The following is a 21,514-nucleotide window of genomic DNA, read 5'->3' as shown; positions in this document are numbered from 1 at the left end:
GGTGAAATGGCGGCTATTGCTTGCTGGGTACCGATACAGAGACAGGGAAGAGCAGAACTGCCCAGGGATATACACTTGTTTACCGACAGGGAAATCGTATCGTGGACAGTACACATACGGGATTACCCAGGGGGAATCACAGAATATGGGCATCTAGCCCAGTACTGACCGGCCTGGCATGCGCATGAGTACTGGGCCTGGAGTCGGACGCATACCGAAGGATGCAGGAGGAACTCAATTCAGGGTTCGCCAAGTGGGGAACTCACCTGAAGTGCAAGTAGGTGCTTGTATCCCCCATTAAAGGAGAATGGTGCTGCAAGAGAGACACCGAGCCAGCCTTCCAGTACATTACCTTTTTGTGCCCAACACACAGAAAGAAACTGGCTTCACTAGGAGATTGTAGAATCTTGCGAATGTGTCGCCCAGCCCGCAGCTCTGCAGAGGTCTGCCAAAGAGGTGCCATGCGCCAATGCCCGGGAACAAAGCAACACCCTGAGTGTAGTGAGCCCTCAGTCTGGTCTGGTACGCTAAGGTGATGTCATCCACTATCCAGTGAGCCAACCTCTGTTTGGAGACAGCCTTTCCCTTCTGCTAACCTCCAAAGCAGACAAAGAGCTTCTCTGATGCTGCGTCTCAATTCACCTACTTATACTATGCCCTAAAAGTATGTACTCTTTTTGTGAAGAAAAAGTGCATACTTTTGAGTGTGTAGCAGAAGATTAGACAAGCTTTGGGACATACTATCACGTCATACAATTGCGTCTTTAACGGTTGCTCTCTGTCGCATCCTGTCATGCAAACTGGCCTCTCAGTCATCTTGTCAAAGATAAAATCTTCCACATTTCATTTCCTACTGTATCGGAGAGAAATGCAGTAGCACGTTGATCCGCAGACGCGGGTCTTTCATGCAGAGAACTCTCCTCATATTAATGCATAATGTTGCATTTAAAAGTTAATGGCCAAACGGATTTTTATAAAAGTCCACATTGTTATTGCAGATGAAATATAACACGGATAACTTTAAATATTTTTCTATCAGGTTAAACTTTGATTAGTCACTCATACCTTTATCTAAACCTTTAAAAAAAATTTTTAACACTTTTTACTCGTGTTTGTAGTTCCTCCTCCAAAGAGCAGTGGGTTCTGGGCAATATTAGAGTGCACGGATCCACACTTCGAAAATCCACCTGAAATAGTAGACCATCCGGAGACTTCTGGCATACTCTTTTCAGCATACTATGCTTTGGGACACACCTATTTTAATCTTACATACTGTTTAGTATGGATAGTATGGACATGGAAACGCAGAGTGAGCTTCTGAAGCTCTGCGTGCAGTCCATGTAAACACGCAATGCGCATACAGGACACAGGAACACAAAGGCTGGGTCTGCCTCCTCCGGGGGCAGCGCTTACAAGTTCACCACCTGTTCTCTGAGTGCGAACTTTGGATAAGTATCTGGGCCAGGGTCTCAGGATCATGTGAGACAGGGCCTCACATCTCAAGGCATGATTCACTGACCGAAAATACCTGCAGGTCCCTGACCCTCTTGAAGGTAGCGAGCTCGTCAGGAGCTCGTCAGGAGCTCTGACTTTAGAGACAGGATCTTAAACTCGACTGACTCAAGCGACTCAAAGGGAACTCTCTATAGACCATAAAAAGGACCACAGAGAGGTCCCAGTAGGTCCCGTTCTGGAAGGATTTAACCTTCTGGTGCCTCTCAGGAACGTGCTCAGCTTCATCATCCTCTCCAGAGGACAATAACCTGCTCTCCGATGCAGTGATTGACATCTGGTCCTCATCCAGAGTGCCAAATGAGACACAAGGTTGCCCCACTAGAGGGACCCACGCCATCACTCGGCAGCTCTATGGCACATGGCATGCTAGAGGAGTGGGAGGTCTGTGGGGGCTGGTCCGACACACGCTTGAGGTGTTCAGCCAAAGACAGCGCACTTAGTCAGCTGGCTAATCAGAGTACTTGGAGCTTTTCAGAAGGAGGGGCTCCTCAGACTGGGAAGAGAGGTGCAGCAAAAATGTACAGTATCTGAAAAATAATGTGTTTTTTGAACATTAAAGCATTCAATCTTTTTACACCAAATAAACAAAATAATGAACTTTTAAAGTAGCATCATACGACCCCTTTAAATCAGAGGGCTAAAATGAGGGTAGAAAATGGCCTTTTATTTATAAATTTTGACCATTTCTTTTTATATAACATCCCTACTAACATTGTAAGTGCACCTTAGAAAGGATTATAAAATAAAATGTTGCTTCTTTATGTTTTTCCTTTGGTGTTGTGTGGTGTTTGCATCCCTTGAATCCATTAACTCTAAAGATTCATCATCCCCACTGCTCCACTTTCAGATGTGTAATTCATTATGCACTAGATTCTGGAAGAGAAATCTCTGAGCATGTAAAGTTCTGGACAGTCGTTTTCATCAAACTTTTTCTCCTGTATCCACTTGGAGGCATTTCTGTGAGTTGGGAGTCCCCACAGAGAGATAAGCCTCTCTAAAGTCAGGGGCCACGTTGTGGGACCTACACACACATATCCAAGCCCAGCAGATGGGGAGCCTAATTGTGCAACTTGGCTCTAATCCCAGACTGAACCCTGAAAAGAAAACATCTCATGTGAAGAGAATGTGTTCTCCTCCAAGCCAACAAAACATTTGCACAGATTGCTCTCTTTTTTGGGGCGGAAAAGATAGTGCTGATCTTTTTTTCCACCCTGTCTTTATTTCTTTAAATATACTTAACCTAAAACCATGGCATTATATAACAGGACGGTGCTGCTTTCTGTCTGTGGAAGCCTTGGTGCATTACAGGAGTCATTTATCCCTGCAGCGAGAAAGAAAGTCTCCTCTATTCTCTGTGATATCAGTATAGTATAGTATCGTCATAGTCGTCATAGTATATTTTAGAGAACAAATTACCATCCAATCACAATTCGTCATCGATTAACTTGCAGTCAGTGAAGGTGGGATATTAGAGAACGTGGAGATCATCAAGTCAGATACGAAGATGTCAAAGAAGCGTGTGTACATTTAAAGAGGATCTTCAAAAGAATTTAAGTTATTATGCACAGTAAGTTGTGAAAAAAGAACTCAATGTGGTATCGTACTGAATGAAATGATAGTGAGGGAGGTAGGGAGGGGGTGCCTGTCCATTCCGTCCTGTAATCTACCATGAAAAATCTGGTCACCCTAGTTTTAGGGTGTTTTCACACCTGTATTGTTTGCTTTGTTGCGAAAATTTTATACAATGTTGCAATAATTTCTTGGTTCGGTTCACTTTCACAAGGCAACATTTCCATTCAAACACCTGTTTTGGAACCTGCCGCATTTCTCCCTTATTTCCGTTCATTAAGGCATATATGAACACGCCAATCACACTTGAAAAAAAAAAATCACTCCGAGATCCCCTGGATGGACTGGTCTTGGCACACCTGAAAACATACTCTGCAACAGTTCGCTTGTGGAAAGAATTAATTAATCGATAATTACGTAGGATGTGTGAAAAGCAGCAGTGTTTGTTTTGCTAATGCCTCTCAAAATAATTCATGGGTTAACCTGGAGCAAACGCGAAGTGAAATGCCTAACTGATATTTGAACATATTTCAGAGCAACTGTCCAAAACACACAAAAATACAGAAGTTTACAAAGTGTTTCACGAGTTCACACTTACAAATAATCAGATTAGATTATCCTCACACTACGGTCTGCTGTAGACTATTGGTGGGGAAAAAAGTTAATGGCAGCGGGAGGAAAAGGAGAAAGAAGTCTTGTCTGGGCCTGCATCGCAAGCTGAGGCAGCCTCACGCTAGGAGCTGCAGGCCAAGGACAGTGGGGAGGGTTAGCAACGTGGGGTCGAGAGGCTGAAACGGCTGAGCCTGCTCCGCTAGTAGGGGTAGGCTCACGCTAGGGAGAATGCTTTCGTTGGGAGAGGTGGGTAATGCGGCGTTGGGAAAAGCCACGTTGTGTGGCTGAGCAGAGGGAGGAGGAGAGTGGGGACTGGCAGTGGAGGGATCTGGGCTCGCTGAAGGCCTGCTGCCGCGGCCTTACTCTCGGAGAGGATACGCTCTTGCCCGGGAGGAAGGAAGTGTTTGGGAGGGGATGTGGCTTTTGGCCCCTACTATCTTTATTCTCTTTATTGGCGGCCTTAGAGGGTGAAGAGGATTTATCAAGGGCGCAAGTTGATTGTAGGTTGACATACAAATCATATAGCTGAGATTTATTCAAAATTTCTCAATTGCAGGTATATTTGGCTGGGCCAAGGTGTATGAAATAATAATAATAATAATAATAATTCGTTACATTTATATAGCGCTTTTTCTGAGACCTCAAAGCGCTTTACATAGATGGGGGAATCCCTCAACCAACTCCAATGTGCAGCATCCACTTGGATGATGCGACGGCAGCTATATTGCGCCAGAACGCCCACCACACACCAGCTTACTGGTGGAGAGGAGACAGTGATGAAGCCAATTAGTATATGGGGATGATTAGGAGGCCATGATGGACAGGGGCCAAGGGGCAAATTTGGCCAGGATGCCAGGGTTACACCCCTACTCTTTTTCGAAGGACATCCTGGGATTTTTAATGACCACAGAGAGTCAGGACCTCGGTTTAACGTCTCATCCGAAGGACGGTGCTCTTTTGGCAGTATAGTGTCCCCGTCACTACACTGGGGCATTAGGACCCACACAGACCACAGGGTGAGCACCCCCTGCTGGCCTCACTAACACCTCTTCCAGCAGCAACCTGGTTTTTCTTAGGAGGTCTCCCATCCAGGTACTGACCAGGCTCAGCCCTGCTTAGCTTCAGTGGGCAACCAGTCTTGGGCTACAGGGTGATATGGCTGCTGGCACAAATGAAGACTCAGAAGAAGATGAAGAGGAAGATGGTGGGTGTCTCACCGGTGGAGGTTATGGCAGGTCTAGGCATCTTGGAGTGTGGAGCGGAACGGCACCTGGCGGAGTGTGGGTGCTCCTTGTAACGGTGGAATGCGGCGAAGGATTCTTGGACGGGAAAGTTTGATCTCTGACAAAACAGCTATTGGGCGGGTCCAACGCAGAAAACTGTCAATGAACATGGGTGAGTCGGCTCTCTCTCTCTCTCTCTCTCTCTCTCTCTATATATATATATATTTAAAGGCCTTATCTCTTGCTGATTGGTTAGGCAATTTGAACCTGTTCCTATTGAACTTTGTTAATAAAACATCATTTAGCGAGCATCCCAAAGGGATGCATGGAACAGTAGCACACTGCTGCATGGAACAGTAGCACACAAAGACGTAGCTGTTGTCTATGCATCCTGATGGATGACCCGTAGTAGTGGAATCCTGGAACATAAACAGCTGTGTTCTGACCAATGAGAGGACAGGTTACTCACTCATGACTTGTATTAACATATTTTGGTCCATTTAGAAATGTAGCCTTTTGAAAGTGAAATAAACCAAGAAGAAATTGTAACAATTTTAAACCCTGTTTCAAAACAAAGCAAACGATCTACAGGTCTGAAAAAAAAAAACAATAACAAAAAAAACAGACTGAACTTTGTCAAGTGTGAGTAAACTGTGAGTTTACACTGCATAATGTAGTCAGCCGGATACGGGCCATATCCAGGTCAGATGGAGGACCTGCGCCTAGACATGACCACAACGCATCCCTGAAGTGTCAGCAGAGATTGTGTCAACTAGATTCTCCCCTGTGAAGGCCTCATCGACACGACAGCCATCGGCACTGATCCTCAACAAACCCATCTCCATACCGGCGTGACTCCGATCTTCAACCAGATGGAACTGGATAAATATTCTGAATGTTCTGATCCAATCTGACTTCTGACCTGTAATGCTGCCTGAATCATAATCATACACTGTTCGCTCGTTGGCCAGAGGAGAACTGAACGACTGAGCCTGGTTTCTCCCAAGGTTTTTTTATTCTCCATTCTGTCACCTGATGGAATTTTGGTTACTTGCCACTGGCGCCTTTTTCACCTTTGTCGCCATTGGTCTTTGGCTTGCTTAGTTGGGGACTAAGCTTGTTTGGCTCGAGGTCATGGTGCAAAGGACCCTAGGTTGATTTTACTCCGAACCATCCCTTTAATGCTTCAAAAAGTTCATAAATGGAACTTAAAATTATCCATATGGATTGAGCGGTTTATTCCAAATTTTCTGAAGAAACACATTCGCTTTATATGATGAACAGATTGAATTTGATAACAAAACTCATTGGTTCTTGCAGAAGCTCAAACAATCTGTGTAACACACAGGAATGAACCAAATTATTTCTTGCGGAAGCTCAAACGTGCTGTGTTACACACGAGACCTCATTGGTTCTCACATGCCAAGAAAGCATGCTTGAGCTTCTGTTTACCAGATCTGATGTGTGATGCTGCCTCTGAATTGGGACACGGAGGGTGCTTCTCACCTGCACCTGAGCTCAATTTTGAGTGTCAAAGGCTGTGAATACTGTGAATCACACTGTGAATAATGTGATTTTTTTATTTTTTATTTATTTGTAATAAATTTGCATAGATTTCAAACAAACTTCTTTCACGTTGTCATTATGGGGTATTGTTTGTAGAATGTTGAGGAAAATAATGAAACATATTTGTAACATATCAAAATGTGGAAAAAGTGAAGCGCTGTGAATACTCTCCGAATGCACTGTAGGATACATGTTTCACCTCAAACAAAATTTTCTGAATTTTGAAACTGTTACGTACACGATTTAGCCACATCAACTGGGCTTTTAAAAGAAAGGGTTTAAGGACACATAATATTCAGCAATATTATCGCTTTAACTGCACTGGATGAGAACAAAATACTAACTGAATTGAGATGGATAATGACGCTAACTAGTTTGTAGCATCAACACTGTTATTGAACTGAATTGAATCAACACTGAAATAAATGTTCCTGTTTATTAATATAAAGCTGCTTTGAAACAAGTGCTATAGACAGTAAATAAATAAATGTGAGAAGTTTTGGAAATAAAACAGTCAATGATACATATGTGGCCATTTTATTGTTGAAAGGCATACGTTGCAGTGCAAACAGTCTTTGGCAAAAAATACAACACAAAAGATAAGAATCATTTTGACCACTTGTTTGAGCATGTTCAGTCTTGCAGGGCAGTGCATTTCCAAGGCAGATGGGCACAGTTTGGTTTGGGGGAGGATCTTCAAGAGGTTTTTAGATCAAGGAAGGAAGGAAGGAAGGAAGGAAGGCTGTTTGAGAGTAATAAAACACTGACACAGAGTCACATAACAGAGATAAAAGAGTTGAACGTAGGTCAATCATGGTAAAACTAACAGTCAAACACTCACCACTATAACAGTCACTTTTCCAATCACTAACCAGCGCCAACATAACTGTGCAAGCAAAACTGTGATTCTGATGATCTGCAATCTGTAACGCTGAATACGTTTAATCAGGATACAGTGGAATGTTTTGAGAAGGGCAGAGAGACACTGCAGTCTTCCAGCTCAGGGTATGGCTTCCATTTCAGTGAGACTCAACCAAACTAACACAGATTGGACTTCTTATAAGTCCACTTAACAAAACAAATGCATGATTGGCCTTTGGGGGAAATTTACATTCAGCAAAAGAAGTGTTGTAAAATTCCTAGAGTCAAGTTTCTACTAAAAAACTAGTCAAAAGTTGCAATAATTAAGATTTTTTAAATGTTTTTGATAGAAGTCTCTTCTGCTCACCAAGGCTGAGTTTATTTGATCAAAAATACAGTAAAACAGTAGTATTGTAAAACATTATTTGTCTATCACAATATATTATGATAAATGTAATTTATTCAATTGTGACCAAAGCTGAATTTTCAGCATCATTACTCCAGTCTTCTGTGTCACATGATCCTTCAGAAATCATTCTATTATGTAACAAATGATTTCCATTTCAAATAAATTTTGTTCTTTTAAACTTTCCATTCATCAAAGAATCCTGGAAAAATGACAAAAATTTGGATAGTAAGAACCATTATAAACATTTGAGCACCAATACTAATTGATAATAACTGAACATCAAATCCTCACATTAGAGTGATTTCTGAAGGATCATGTGACACTGAAGACTGGAGTAATGATGCTGAAAATTCAGCTTTGGTCACAGGAATAAATGACATTTTTACATTTATTAAAATAGAAAACAATTTAAACTTTTTTTTATATTTAACAATATTACTGTTTTTACTGTATTTTTTTTTTTTCAAATAAATGCATAAACAAGAAACTTCTTCCAACTTTTGTATTTTTAATTATTCCAAACTTTTGACCGTTAGTAAACTACTAAACTAGTTTTTCTACAGCATCAAAGCAAAACGTTGAGTCTTTAATCTGCATTGAACATGACAAACACTGGGCGCTTGAAAGTACTGACAAACACACATAGACAACACTGAAGTCCTCACTGGTTCACCCAGCGACAAACATACAGCATGAGCAGTGCAGTCCGATTCACAAACCAATGACTCTTATGAACCAGTTCAAACGGTACAATATTATTTGAAGGAAGTGATGTGACATGAAGGCCAAGTATGGTAACCCATACTCAGAATTGGTCCTCTGCATTTAACCCATCCATGTTAGTGCACACACATTAGGAGTAGTGAGTAGTGAACATACACTGCAAACCGTAGACACGCCATTCACTGTGGCTCTGCCGGTACTAAGAATCGAACCCACTACCTTTGGGTTACAAGTCTGAGTCTCTAACCATTAGGCCATGTATTGCGACGAGGCAGAACTGTTTACATCTCTAAACACTGTTTGAACAGAAAGGAAACATCTGGACCTTCATTCATGACAAGGATATAAATACTATGCTGGTAGAATGGAGTGTTATAGAAAAGTAGAGTAACACTTTAGATAAGAGCCTGACTTCAGCTCAGTGCTGCGCTTCCCAAACTCTTCACCTCAGTCGCTCCCAAACCAAAAACATCAATAACAGCTTTCTGTCAAGATAAAGCCCAAAGTCCAGGTCTCAGAAAACCCGCAGTTGCCAAGGGAAACAAACATTTGGTGATCAGTAGAGTTTTTTTCCCCATTGCAGAGATTGTTTTCAAGGTATTCACATTTTTCTCCATATGAGAGGAAGATACAAAATGGGAACTAATGTTCTACATATGTCCAGAATATCATACTATGCAACATACACAAAGTAAAAGCACAAGTAACGTTTAATTTTGTTTAAGCTTAACTACAAAATGACAAGTTTTCGCTCAAATGGTGGTTTTAAAAGCACATAATGAGTGTATATATTGTATGATGCATTGTATATTGCAAAACAATTAAATGCATAGAACAACACTCGTAAGACTCGGGTAAATCACTTAAATGATAGCACCAGTTCTGCAGCATCTCCAGCCTGAGAATGCTTCTTCCATAAAACAAACAGAAAAGGGAAACTCGGGTCCTGGAAAGACGTTGTCCTGCAGAGTTCAGCTCCATCCCCAATTAAACACACACACTCAAAATATATTTAGGTTTAAATTTAGGATTGCATATAAAATTTACATCCATTTAGATTACACAGTTTTAACATAAACTCAAACGTAATGTGATGCATATTTGTCAGTCGTACATTCTGCATTAAAAAAAGTTTATTATTAACTATTTGCATTAATTTGATTTTATTTAAATAATCAGATTTTTTTAAATGCATTCATTCAAATAGCTTAGAATCCACATAGTTTCATGTATGACTGATAAATATGCATCACATTAGGTTTAATACTTTATCGTACAACTCTGTAATCCAAATGGATGGAATTTTTATATGCAATATAAATACATAAATCTTACATTTAGGTCAAATTTTTGATTTTTTTTGAGTGCATCTGCCTGTAATTTTCAAGTACTCCTGAAGACTGTGGCTTTTTCAGGCATGTTTGATTAGGGATGAAGCTGAACTCTGCGGGTGAACATTCCTCCAGGACCGCAGTCGCCCATCTCTGGTCTTGTAAATGAACACCTTGGGTAGTCTTCTCCCGCTTAACAGGCCTGAGGAGAAAAACAGGGTCCCACATTCATCTGTTCAAATACTTTTTAAGGCAGTGTATTTTTGGTTCTTTGTAGTGGGTGTCTGAGGATATGCAAACAAAAAAACCAATACATGACAAACAACAAAAAAACCCTGAAACACAACTATAGACCAAATGGAGGCATGAGCACAAGGTCACATGGGATAAGTGTCCTGAGGTTACACGTGATGCTCTGTATCCTGCGGTTGTGAAGGCTGGTTGATGCACACGGGGCAGCATGAGCCTTTGGGCGTCACGGGATTCAGACATGCTGCCGGTGGACACTTTTCCACGAAACACGTCACTTGGGCCCCCTGACAGAGACAGACCGGAACAATTGAGCTAAAACCACAATTTTTATGTGACTTTATTAGAAACTGCTGCATGCATAAATTAATTAGCAGGAACTGGATACATTTTACAATGTTGTTTTCATTTCAAATTGCACTCTATCTACAGCGGGAGATCTAAAAGGCTGCGTTCAACACTAATGAACTGCCTCAAGTTGCTAGAGACTGCGACTGAAGTCACTGCGGGCCACTCATCTCCCAGTTGTACTTGAACGTGCTTTCATGACGAGTGTCGCTTCAAAGAGAGTGGAGACTGATTTGGCAAAGCACAGGTAAACCTGTTCACTTCCTAGGAATCCTTCTGTTTCCTGCTGTGGTGTTCCCTGACTGGGGCCCCTTTCGGCACGGACGCACTGGCACACAGCTGGCTCCGGGGCCTCAGTGAGCCTGGTTGCACAGACATTGTGCACAGTCAGGGAGGACAAAGAACAGGTCTTGCTAGTTGCGCCAAACTGGCCCACCTGGACTTTCTTCTCAGAACTCACGCTTCTTGCGACAGCCCCTTCCTGGATGAATTCCCCTTAGGAAAGAAGCTAGTTCCTGGTTTTCAGGTAGGACCTCCTGCCACAACGCTGAACTACCTGCTGAAATGGCCGGGAAACTCGCCAATTCTCATTGGTCTTCTCTGAAAGTATCAGAGGTGTCTGGGGCTTCCAAATGCGACCCCTAGTGTCAGTAAATTGACAAAGTCTTGTTCCTTCCATCAGGGAACAGATGTTACAATAGTAACCAAGATGTTTCCCACAGCGCATTTCATGTGAAGTTTTCGATAAAGAGGAATCGCGTTACATCAGAGAAAGTATTTTATACTATACTATATAGATAAATGTTTTTGCTTTGCAAATTCACGTCATAGTACATAATGCCTAAACATTGGTACGCAGTGCAAAACTAAATTTCTTAATTTCCACTCTACCGCATTTACGTGCCGATGTATGCAGCACAGTCTACTGTGACCACACATTAAGATTTACAGTACTTGGGGAAAACTGGTTTCAGAGTGACAGAGAGTTTCAGTGCACTGATGAACTTACTTTACACTGACATATGGTGCAGGGGTTCTTCTTCCAACTCTCTCCATCTACTCGCTCTCTCCCGTCCTCATCTGCACAGTCTGTCCTGCTCAGACGACCTTCAAGTCTTTTTATCTGTCAGTTTCAACAGAGAGAAAAATTATTAAAAAAACGTTTTTTTTTTTGTTTTTTCATAATATACATTGCAGCATCACCTCTTTTCTCACAGTTTCTGAAATGGTTTTGATAAAGTCTCTCTGCACCCTTCCTTTTCTAATTCATCAAAAGCTCAGTTGCTGAATTACATTTTTATGGAAAATTCAAAAATGGCTAGAAGTCATTTCAACTCAATTTTTTTAAAACTCTTGTTTAGCTGAATCTTAAAAAAAAAATTGGTTAAATTATTTTGATAAAATATTTTGATGAAAAGGATGTTGCCATGACTTATTGATTATAATTTTATAGAGTGCACCACTAGAAAATACTAAATAACTATAATATTTTGGACTGTTCTACACACAAACATCATATGGCTTTAGAAGACTTTATGTATGAGGTGTATGTACAATTTTAATGAAGCTTAAAAGCTTCAGTGTAATCTTGAAAAGCCGTCCTACTCCATTCATTGTAGTTGTGTGGAAACTACAGTCTTTGTGTTCCACGGAAGAAAGCAAAAACCTTCCTATCAAGATTTTATATGTACATTTATGCAGTTAACAGACACTTTTATCCAAAGCAAAGCAACTAACCCTAACTACATGAAGGTGAGTATATACTGTGAATTTTCACTTTTGGGACAAACTATTGCTTTATGAAGCGTGACAGTGGAGAGACACTAAACAAAATAGAATGAACTATAAAAATTCAAATACCATTGCTGAATCTATATTTGAGAGAATTGTAGGGTCTTTCTGTGTGTTAGTTTGATATCTACTCTTTTGTGACGTGCATTCCTTCACAGCTCTGTTTTAGTGGGCTCTAAAAATATGTGGTTATCAGATCTTTGAATAAGGCATTTAGTACAGGGCCAAGTTGTTCCTTCAGAGAGCTTTAATGTGACACTTTCCTCAGTGTCTTATTTTCTGTGTGAGAATCAAATTTTAAAAACAAAGTAACTCGTAGCTGTCATAAGAACTCACTGTAATATGATTAGCGATTCAAAAAGTTGAACAAATACATATCTTGATTCTGTTTATCAAAAACAATAATAAAAAAAGAATGGCAGCTCTCGGCTGGAGCTCTTTGGTTGCAGTGATTGAAGGTGAAGGTCATATAATCAGTTATTAATTGTGAGCAGGTACCTTTTACAAATAGGGGATATAATGTATAATCTTGTTATTTTGCCAAGCAAAAAGTGTTTCTGAATCAACATCTATTGTTGGTCCTCAAACAACCTTGTTATTAAGATTTTAGGGCAGGGTTGATGTTGAGGATTGAGTTTGGACTATGTTTGACAGCCACAAAAGATGTTGATCCAGAGACTTGGCAACAAATACAGTCATCTGTAGAATAATGAATTAGTTAATAGTAAAGTTCTACTTAGTTCACAGAGGATCGCTTTATTTGATATTTGATGGACTTTAAACATATGGCGTGAAGTGGACATAAGAAACAAGGCAGATATTATTTGTAATGTCACTGTAGATTGCCATGTGTTTTTGATTCAAATCAGAGCGTCTGGAAAGTTTGATTATCTATCAGCATCTCACCATCACCGCCAAACGCATGTGTCTGAGCAGATCTTAATCACCCTTGAATATTCAGATTACCAATTCATTCACAAATACATGCGACTAGGTTTTCAGAAGGTTTAAATAAATAGATAAATATGCATTGCAGCTTGGCATTCAAATGTACCAAGTGAATCATGTGTCCTAACCTGTTTTCGTAAACTTGTGATAGTTTTCTGCATGTCAGCAACAAAGTCTTGGAAATCCTTAATGGAGGGTTCAGTGCTTGACTTTGGTGATACAGTTATGTTTACTGCAGTTTGAGCATCTTCCAAAGTGCTGAAAAACAAAATTCATTAAAAGTAAAATAAATAAATAATCCAAAATGTTGTAATCTAAAGCATCCATGTTCTTTGACTAATTACAGTTATGGATTAATTATTAATTACAATATGGTTACATTACTTAGGCCGTGTGTCCACCAAAGCTTTTAGCCAGCTGAAAACGCCTTGCTGTGGGCGCTTGAGGGCGCTTCGGCGGCGGAGCATTTTTTTATTACTTTTTTTCAGTTTTTGCCCCACCCCTCCTCCACTGTGATTGGACGGTTGGGTAAAAAGTGACAGTGTTGAACATTCTCAAAAAAAAAAAAAAAAAACCCCCCAAAAAAAAACTGAGTGCTCAGGGCTCAGAGTGAAATAGACGCTCAGCGCCTCGTCACGCTGCGCTCCCATTGAAAACAATTAGTACAATTAGCTAGCCTCGGGAAAAAATGCTTTGGCGGACACACGGCCTTAATGTTAGTTAATGCATTAATTAATATCAACCATGTGCAATACATTTGCTACAGTATTTATTATTATCTTTGTTAGTTAATAAAAACACAACTGTTCATTGTTAGTTCATGTTAACTCAGGCCAATTAAATAGTATCAACAACTTTTGATTGTTATAATGTGTTAGAAATTGTTGAAATTAACATTACTTAAGATTAATAAATGCTTTAGCAGAATTTTGTATTATTAGTTCATGTTAACCAATGTAACAAATGCAAACCTTATTGTAAAGTGTTATTATTATTATTATTACTATTACTATTAACTTAGAATTTACAAATGACAGGCTGACTGTGAATGGAGAATGTGAGTTGTACCTGCTGTTGTCAGTGATGTTGCTGGCAGGTTTCTTCTCCTCTGCATAGCTGTGCTCCGCTGACCTGCGGCTTCTGAAGTGGTATGACAAGGCATTGAACTGACCTTTAGTGCGACAGTCTGCAGGTGCAAGATATTCAGCCTTTTATTTGATGCAGGAAAAACAGCAGTACGAAGTATTCAAATATCAAACAATACAAGCCTAAAGGACTAGAGGTCATTTAGTGATGCATATGAAGTGCTGCAAACACAGGCCACATGGTAAAGACAGAAGATGATCCCTTGCCAAATGAGACACTACACACTTGACAAAAGACCTGTAGACAATAGCCACCAATAGACAGTTCTACATTCTCATGCTGCTTTTATGAATGCTTTATCAGTGTATTGCATATTGTAGCATACAATGTTAAACAAGAAATTATTTGACGATGGATAATAATAACGGTTAATTTGTTAATTCTTTTATATGCCGGACATTAGATACAATTCTCAAATAAAATAAAGTAGTGCACCATTTGTTTGAATAAATTGGAGAGAGACTGGGCATGTGTGAATGGATGCAATGTACGAAAATTGTGAGAAAATCTTGAGAAATTGTCACACAACAGGACAAATTAATATTGATAAGATCCTCCTTCTCGATAAAGGTATTTCGAGCTTCTGAAACTCATTACCAAAACAGTATGATTTAATGTAATATATTAAAATGTTATGTTTACTAGAGTTTTATAATATACTACATTGTAATACAATATCATTATTTGTAATCAACAGTTATTAGAAATATGGCAGAAAGAGTTTGTTACTACCACAGTTTCCTAAGGATACTATACCAACTTTGAGCTTAAGACTTTCAGCTAAAAATTTGCTGGACCTGAAAACCCTGAACTCATTTTACCTTTCCTTTAAATCTAAGAATCAACTCACTGTTTACCACATCAGAAAAACCTATGTTTAAAAACCTAAACATAAACAGTGGGGATTGTCAGAACAGAGCATTGTAGTGCAAGTCCATAGGACCAATGTCAGATAAATGGCTACATTGATGGGGCCTGTAGTTAGCAACGTGTCAAGGCAGAGGATATGGCTGCGAGATTAGAATCAGGAAGTTCCCATAAACCTTTAATTCTGTTGAACCCTTCCATCTGATTACAAATACAAAAGTAAACAAAAGATGCTGATGGGGAAACATTTCTACTCGGCAAAATAACAGTTATCCCCTCCGAAATCAAAAGCATTACAACATTACTAGCCTTTAATGTTTATACAGTACTCAATCTTCAAGATGGTCTATTCAAGAGAATTCAACTTAGTAGTATATAGCAATTGGGACTCAAAATTCATATAAATGTTTTTGTCATTAGATTTTAGATAAATACATAAATAAACAAATAAATACACACTAAAGTTAGGAACAACTATTTTTTGGAATGTTTTTGAAAGAAGTCTCTTATGCTCACCTTGATGAAAGATACAATTAAAGCAGTAATATTGTGAAATATTATTACAATTTAAAAATAACTTTTTCTATTTGAATATATTTTAAAATGTAATTTATTCCTGTGATACAAGATGCATTTTCAACATCATTCCTCCAGTCTTCAGTGTCACATGATCATTCAGAAATCATTTAAAATAAATTCTGTTCTTTTGAGCTTTCAATCAAAGAAACCTGATATTTTTTCTTTCACAATATTGCTTTCACAAAATATTAAGCAGTAAAAACAAATGTAAACACTGATAACAAGAACCATATAATAATTGATAATAATAGAGTATCAAGTCAGCATATTGACACTGAAGACTGGAGCAATGGCTGCTGAAAATTTGGTGACTGATTGTCACCATTATAGTGGTGGTAATGACATACAGAACCAGGAGTGAACAGAACTGAACTGAACACAACCAAGAGTATAAATACACACAAGGAAACTAAACAAGACACAGGTGACAATAATCAGTAACTACAGAAACTAACTAGGAAACGGTGAAAGCTAAGCTGAAAAAAATATACAAGAAACAGATTCATGAACAAAAACACAATGGAACTAAATATAACCCTGACACTGATGTGAGGCCAATAAATTAACTGATGCTAAATCTCAAATACCATGTGGCAAACTGACTTTATATTTTGGGGGAAATGCAATCCAAGTCTCGTACCTTCACAGCAGTCCTGCCACATACGTAGGTCAATCTTAGGCAAATCGTCACAGCTTCCATAACCGTGAGGGAAGTCAGCCACTTTAAAGACATCTGACTGGACGCGGGTGATGTTGTCGCTATTATCACACAGCACCCGGGCAAGCGACGCCTGCTTCAACTGGGTCAACTGCGCTGGACTAAAGGAGCCAGGGTTCTCGTACCAAAACCTACAATCATATAAATGAATCTTTTGAGAAAGTGACTTATATTTGACTTTCTTTCTTGTGCAGATCACAAATAAAGGTTTTAATAAGCAAGTCCATATAATGCAACAGGTTCGTGAGTGAACAAAACTAATGACACAGATTGCTGGACATGATTTATAATTTAAAAAAGTTTACGTTTAGTATTTTCTTCACACACATCCTATCATTTAGCTTCAGAAGACATTGATTCATCATCTGGGGACATGTGGATTACCGTCATATTAGTTTTGCATGGTTATTGAAGTGTCAGCTTTGAGGTACCCATCCACTTGCATTATATGGACTTACAGAGATGGATTAATTTTCCAAAAATCTCTGTTTATGTTCATCGGAAGAAAGAAAGTCATTTCAAACATGACAACACTAGTTGGCAGTAGCACGTATGGACTTGCCAGTGCCAGTAGATAAACAGACACACTGCTGTGAGAATGTAAAATATGTTGATGCTGCGTGCATATGCGCACATAAATCCCGTATCAGATCTAGACAGGTGGAAATGGGGGAGGTGGAGGGTTTCAAAGGAACTCTGATAACGTGGTGTAGGACCAGCTTACAGCGAACACTTAATCAGACTATTTAAATGTTGAGCAAGTAATCTCATTGGCTGCAGGATCAGCGGAGACCAATCAGTTTGTGCAATGTAAATAATGTGATTGCTAGCAGATTGGACGTAAAGGACCTTCAATTAAAACTGAATTTACAAAAGTCTTACCGGTCACCATCTCTCAGGCGCTTAAACTGGGTTGCCAGTAAACACATGAGGGTTGGTCCCAGTCTGCTGCCAGGCACCAGCTCTTCAGCCATCAGTGCAGGAAACAGGTCGATATTTAGAGGTGTACCATAGAGCCTGGGAGCAGAACAGACCGTTACACCAAGAAAATGTTAAATGTGTCTTTCAATAACAATGGATGTGGCTAACCTTTGAAGTTTCTCTCGCACACTGGGGTTCTGAATCTCATTCCTCAAATCGTCAAAAGTCTGTGCGGAGGTGAGGTTGCAGTACACCCGGTAGTCATTATATGAGGGTATACCATGGTCACGGCCCCTTTGGATATTCATGGCTGCAAGGTCAAGTGCCACCGCATGCGCCATTGAGAAAAGGCGTTCGGTAAGTTCTGTGTTAAGCAGTTGAGTGGACACTCGCATTTTTCCTGCCACTCCAAACAAACCACGGAGCAAAGGATCAATGCCTCCTTCATTCACAATACGGAAGGGTGAGAAAAAAGCCTTATGAAGTGAGATGTGTCCTTGCTGAATGGGCTGGAAGGTTTCATTGAGCCGGTATAAAATGGGGTTAATTAGCGTATGACCGAAGCGGAAGGCAGCAGTGGCAAAAGCGTTGAGGATGCCAGCGTTGATATTGGGATTATAGCCATTATAGTCACCCATTAGCCTTATTCCAGCCTCACCCAGTATTTTAGGCAGCCAATGGCTGTAGGTTATATGCTGCATCTGGGCTCCGACTATCTTCCGTGCCTCATGGTAAATGGTGTCACCATCCCAATGGGGGTTGAGACGAAGCAACTCACTGGCTATTCGGTTATGCTCACGGAACCAAACCGTGTGCATAGCCGTCAACCCAAGCTGCTCATTGGCACGATGGTCACCAGCTAGAAAGCAAGGAATGGGACTCTCGTTTTCATCCCGCATGCACTCTGTTGGTGGCCCAGTTGCAAAGGGGAGCAGCGGCTTGCCAGTGCGTTGCACGATACCCTGGCGCAACATGCCCCTATGGCTGGCCAAGTCACGAATCTCTTCGGCTTCGTGATGCGAGCTGCCGTAAACATTGGAAGCATCAATGTAGGATGTGAGCTGGTTCATTTGCTCGCGGGGATACACAGAGTTCATAAGCAGAGAGGTCATTCCGCTGCCGCAAACGGGACTGGAGCGCACAAAGAACATGCACCGTGCTCCATTGCGCCGCTGCCGTGGGTCGTTGGGTGGAAACATGATGGGAAAGCAAGGTGGGTCATTGGTGCACACCGAGGTACACAACTGTCCATCGGAGAAACGCGACTGGCTGAGGGATACGACGGTTGAGTCCAGGTCGTGGTCCAGGAACTGGCCCCATTGCATAAGCATGTGTGTGTAGCGATCGTCTGGGGTGATGGTCTCTGAGCCGATCATGGTGGTGGAGACAAGACGTGGAAGTGGCAGAGGGAAGCCGTTGTGCCATCTTTCAGTGGTGCCACGTGGGAGATTGAAGCCATTGTCATAGACGGACTTCAGCAAGCGTTCAAAGGCAGTGAGCGAGGCGCCCCACATGGGGTGCTGCAGGTTGTTACAAGTGCCATCGTGAGTGCGATACTTCTGGTGGAAGCAGATGTCCGAGCAATTGTTGATGCGTCGATGGGCCGTGCAGCCAGACAGGTTAGCTATCATATCCAGGAAACGCGGAGACACCAAGTCATTGTAGCGGTAGGCTGTAAAATAGTTAGGAAAGAGTGGGCATCTTGTAAAATGTTGACCACATTTAAAAAAGTATCTTACCAACAACAAAAAAATAAGACATCATTATTTAGTGTTGTGCTCCTATTATTTTGTAAAGAGACATAAATGCAGTTGTAATGTAAGACATTAAAGGAATAGTTCACCCAAAATTCTGTCATCATATACTTCACAAGACTTTGATTAAACCACATATGGATTCATTTTACAATTCTTTTATAACCTTTTTGAATATTCTAAGTTTTAGTTACCTGGACTTTCTAAGTCTTTCTCATAGGCTGTCGCTGGCCAATTTCAAGTTCATTGTCGTGTTTAAACTCGTGCTTCAGACACCGGTCATGACGGAGGCATTCCCCATAGTGTCCTCTAGAGGACACAGTGTCTTGTTCCCCTTCTCAGGGAACCATGGAACCAAAACCAAGCCACGGAACCCCAAATCTAAGCATCCTAAAATTTAAAAAGGTATCTATCTTTTAGAAATACCCAATTTATACACTGAAAATCTAAAATTAGTTTCTATTAAGTTACATTAGTATATTTTTTCTTTTCGCTATAGTAATGTACAGTTAAATGTATCTGTTTTATTAGATTTTAACCAACATTTTATTTATTTATTTATTTATATTAATCAAAATTTGTATTTATTTATTTTAATCTAATTTAATATATTTAATATATTAATAACTAACTAATATATTTTTATTTTAGTCTAATTTATTTATTTACTGTAATCTTTTTAAGTCAAGTTCTTAGAAACTCTACTCTTTAATATACATTTAATGACTCTAAAAACCACACATGGTGTAAGCATTAAGTGATAACATATCTTCCTTAAATAATGATCACATTTTAGCGTCAACATCTTAATCCTTATTTTTTAAGAAGTTTTAACACATGACAAAAGTCTGCACTCATTTCTGCAATTTTTGTTTTATTTTCTATCAATTATATTAAGGAATTATATTGATATATTATTGTACTTACAACCATTTTAGATAAACCTGCCCCTAAACGGTACATAAAAATATAACTGTCTGTTGCTGTCTAAGTGGATGATTATTGGCAAGAATAAGCTGCAAATTGGACGAGACGCAATGATGATAGTTAAAAGTTTTTCTATGGTAGACTACCCTTGTGAAAAAGAAGTGCGCCTAATTGAAATGAATGTGCACATGTAGTGTACTTCAAATCATAATTATTAGTTATATAATAAAGTAATAATTAAAGTATGTTTTTAAAAAACTGTACTTGCAGATAATGTATTAATGATAGTAAAGACACAAGTGTGAAGAGAGTACACTTTCATGACTGTTTCTTAACACACGTTTTTTTTTTTTTTTAAGTGAACTAATTGGATTTAACGTGAATTTAAACTATAAAACATTTTCATTTAATTTTAAATAACATGTAATTAAGAGTCTGAAAACATTATTTTCAGTTCACACTTGATCTGTTCTTTTAAAGTATATTACTTCCATAATAAGTACTCTTTTTTTAAAAAGTATGCTAAAGTGCACTTCTTTTACCCAAGGGTAGTCAGCGATAGATGCAAGTAATTGTGCCTGGATAGAGTTGTGTTGACCCCTTCATGGTATTTGCATCAGTGAATGTGTCCGGAGGGTAAATGCTCAGATTGGGGCAAGGCTTGTCCAAACATGTGGGGCCATTTTGCCATAGTGTGGCAATGAAAGCTGTGCTGTTGTCATAACCAGAAAAAACAGTGAGTCGTGTCTTCTGCAGCACGAAGCGCCATAGTGTCTGCTGACCGTTTAGTAAAGCAGACATTTCCTTTGCCATATATCAGTCGGATATTTTAATAAAAAAAACAATATATAAAATTTGAAGAGCGGGATGGTGGTGTGAGATACCTGTTCCATTCGTGTCCACCATGAGGCCCTGGTTGACATGCCTCTGGATAAGAAGTAGGGTCTGCTCAAAAATCTCTCCCGCTCTGGCCTGCTCCACTGTGTAGGGGTCCCGAGGGTAACGAAACAGAGCCAAGAGCTCGGCAGGGGTACGAGGAGATCTGATGATGGTGGAGAACACATTAACTTCCACATTCACAAAAGCCATTCAGACTCACTCTGGAAGAGAATACAAAATCGCAAACTATAGACATGTATTATGTCTGACGGACAGATTAGTAGGTAGATCAATCTCATAATTTCTTATTAATCAATCGATTCAAAATCATTCTCCTTTTTTTTTAACAGTTTTCAAACCGTAGGCAAGACATTTTTATAGATATCATCATACTTCCCCAGCTGATTGATTACATAAAGAATTGCAAACATTTTTGCATTACAAGTTTTCTGAAATGTTATGTTTAAATATGCAAATGAAACATTATCTAATTAAATATGTACTAATTTGCTTACATTTCCAGATCAGAAATCAGAATTTCTGAATAAAATTCTTCCTCCATTTTGTTGCCTTAGTTA

General features: G+C 39.7%; 1 protein-coding gene across 1 annotated transcript in view; it reads right to left on the bottom strand.

Annotated features, from left to right (window-relative positions):
• Positions 1-7,006: 7,006 nt before the first annotated feature.
• The window catches only part of pxdn (peroxidasin), an 81,169-nt gene continuing 66,661 nt past the window's right edge, over positions 7,007-21,514 (bottom strand). Inside the window, exons 16-23 of the mRNA XM_079852616.1 lie at positions 20,942-21,099; positions 17,545-19,048; positions 17,338-17,472; positions 16,378-16,586; positions 14,214-14,331; positions 13,274-13,403; positions 11,416-11,529; positions 7,007-10,345 (exon numbers count right to left, since the gene is read on the bottom strand). Coding sequence (XP_079708742.1) covers positions 10,211-10,345; positions 11,416-11,529; positions 13,274-13,403; positions 14,214-14,331; positions 16,378-16,586; positions 17,338-17,472; positions 17,545-19,048; positions 20,942-21,099 — 2,503 coding nt within the window. The 3' untranslated portion in view covers positions 7,007-10,210. The remainder of the gene's footprint in view (positions 10,346-11,415; positions 11,530-13,273; positions 13,404-14,213; positions 14,332-16,377; positions 16,587-17,337; positions 17,473-17,544; positions 19,049-20,941; positions 21,100-21,514) is intronic.

This window comes from Squalius cephalus (genome assembly GCF_949319135.1).
Source record: "Squalius cephalus genome assembly, chromosome: 20".
Lineage (NCBI taxonomy): Eukaryota > Metazoa > Chordata > Actinopteri > Cypriniformes > Leuciscidae > Squalius > Squalius cephalus.
The sequence above is the reverse complement of the archived record's forward strand: the minus strand, read 5'-3'. Positions and strand labels throughout refer to the sequence as shown.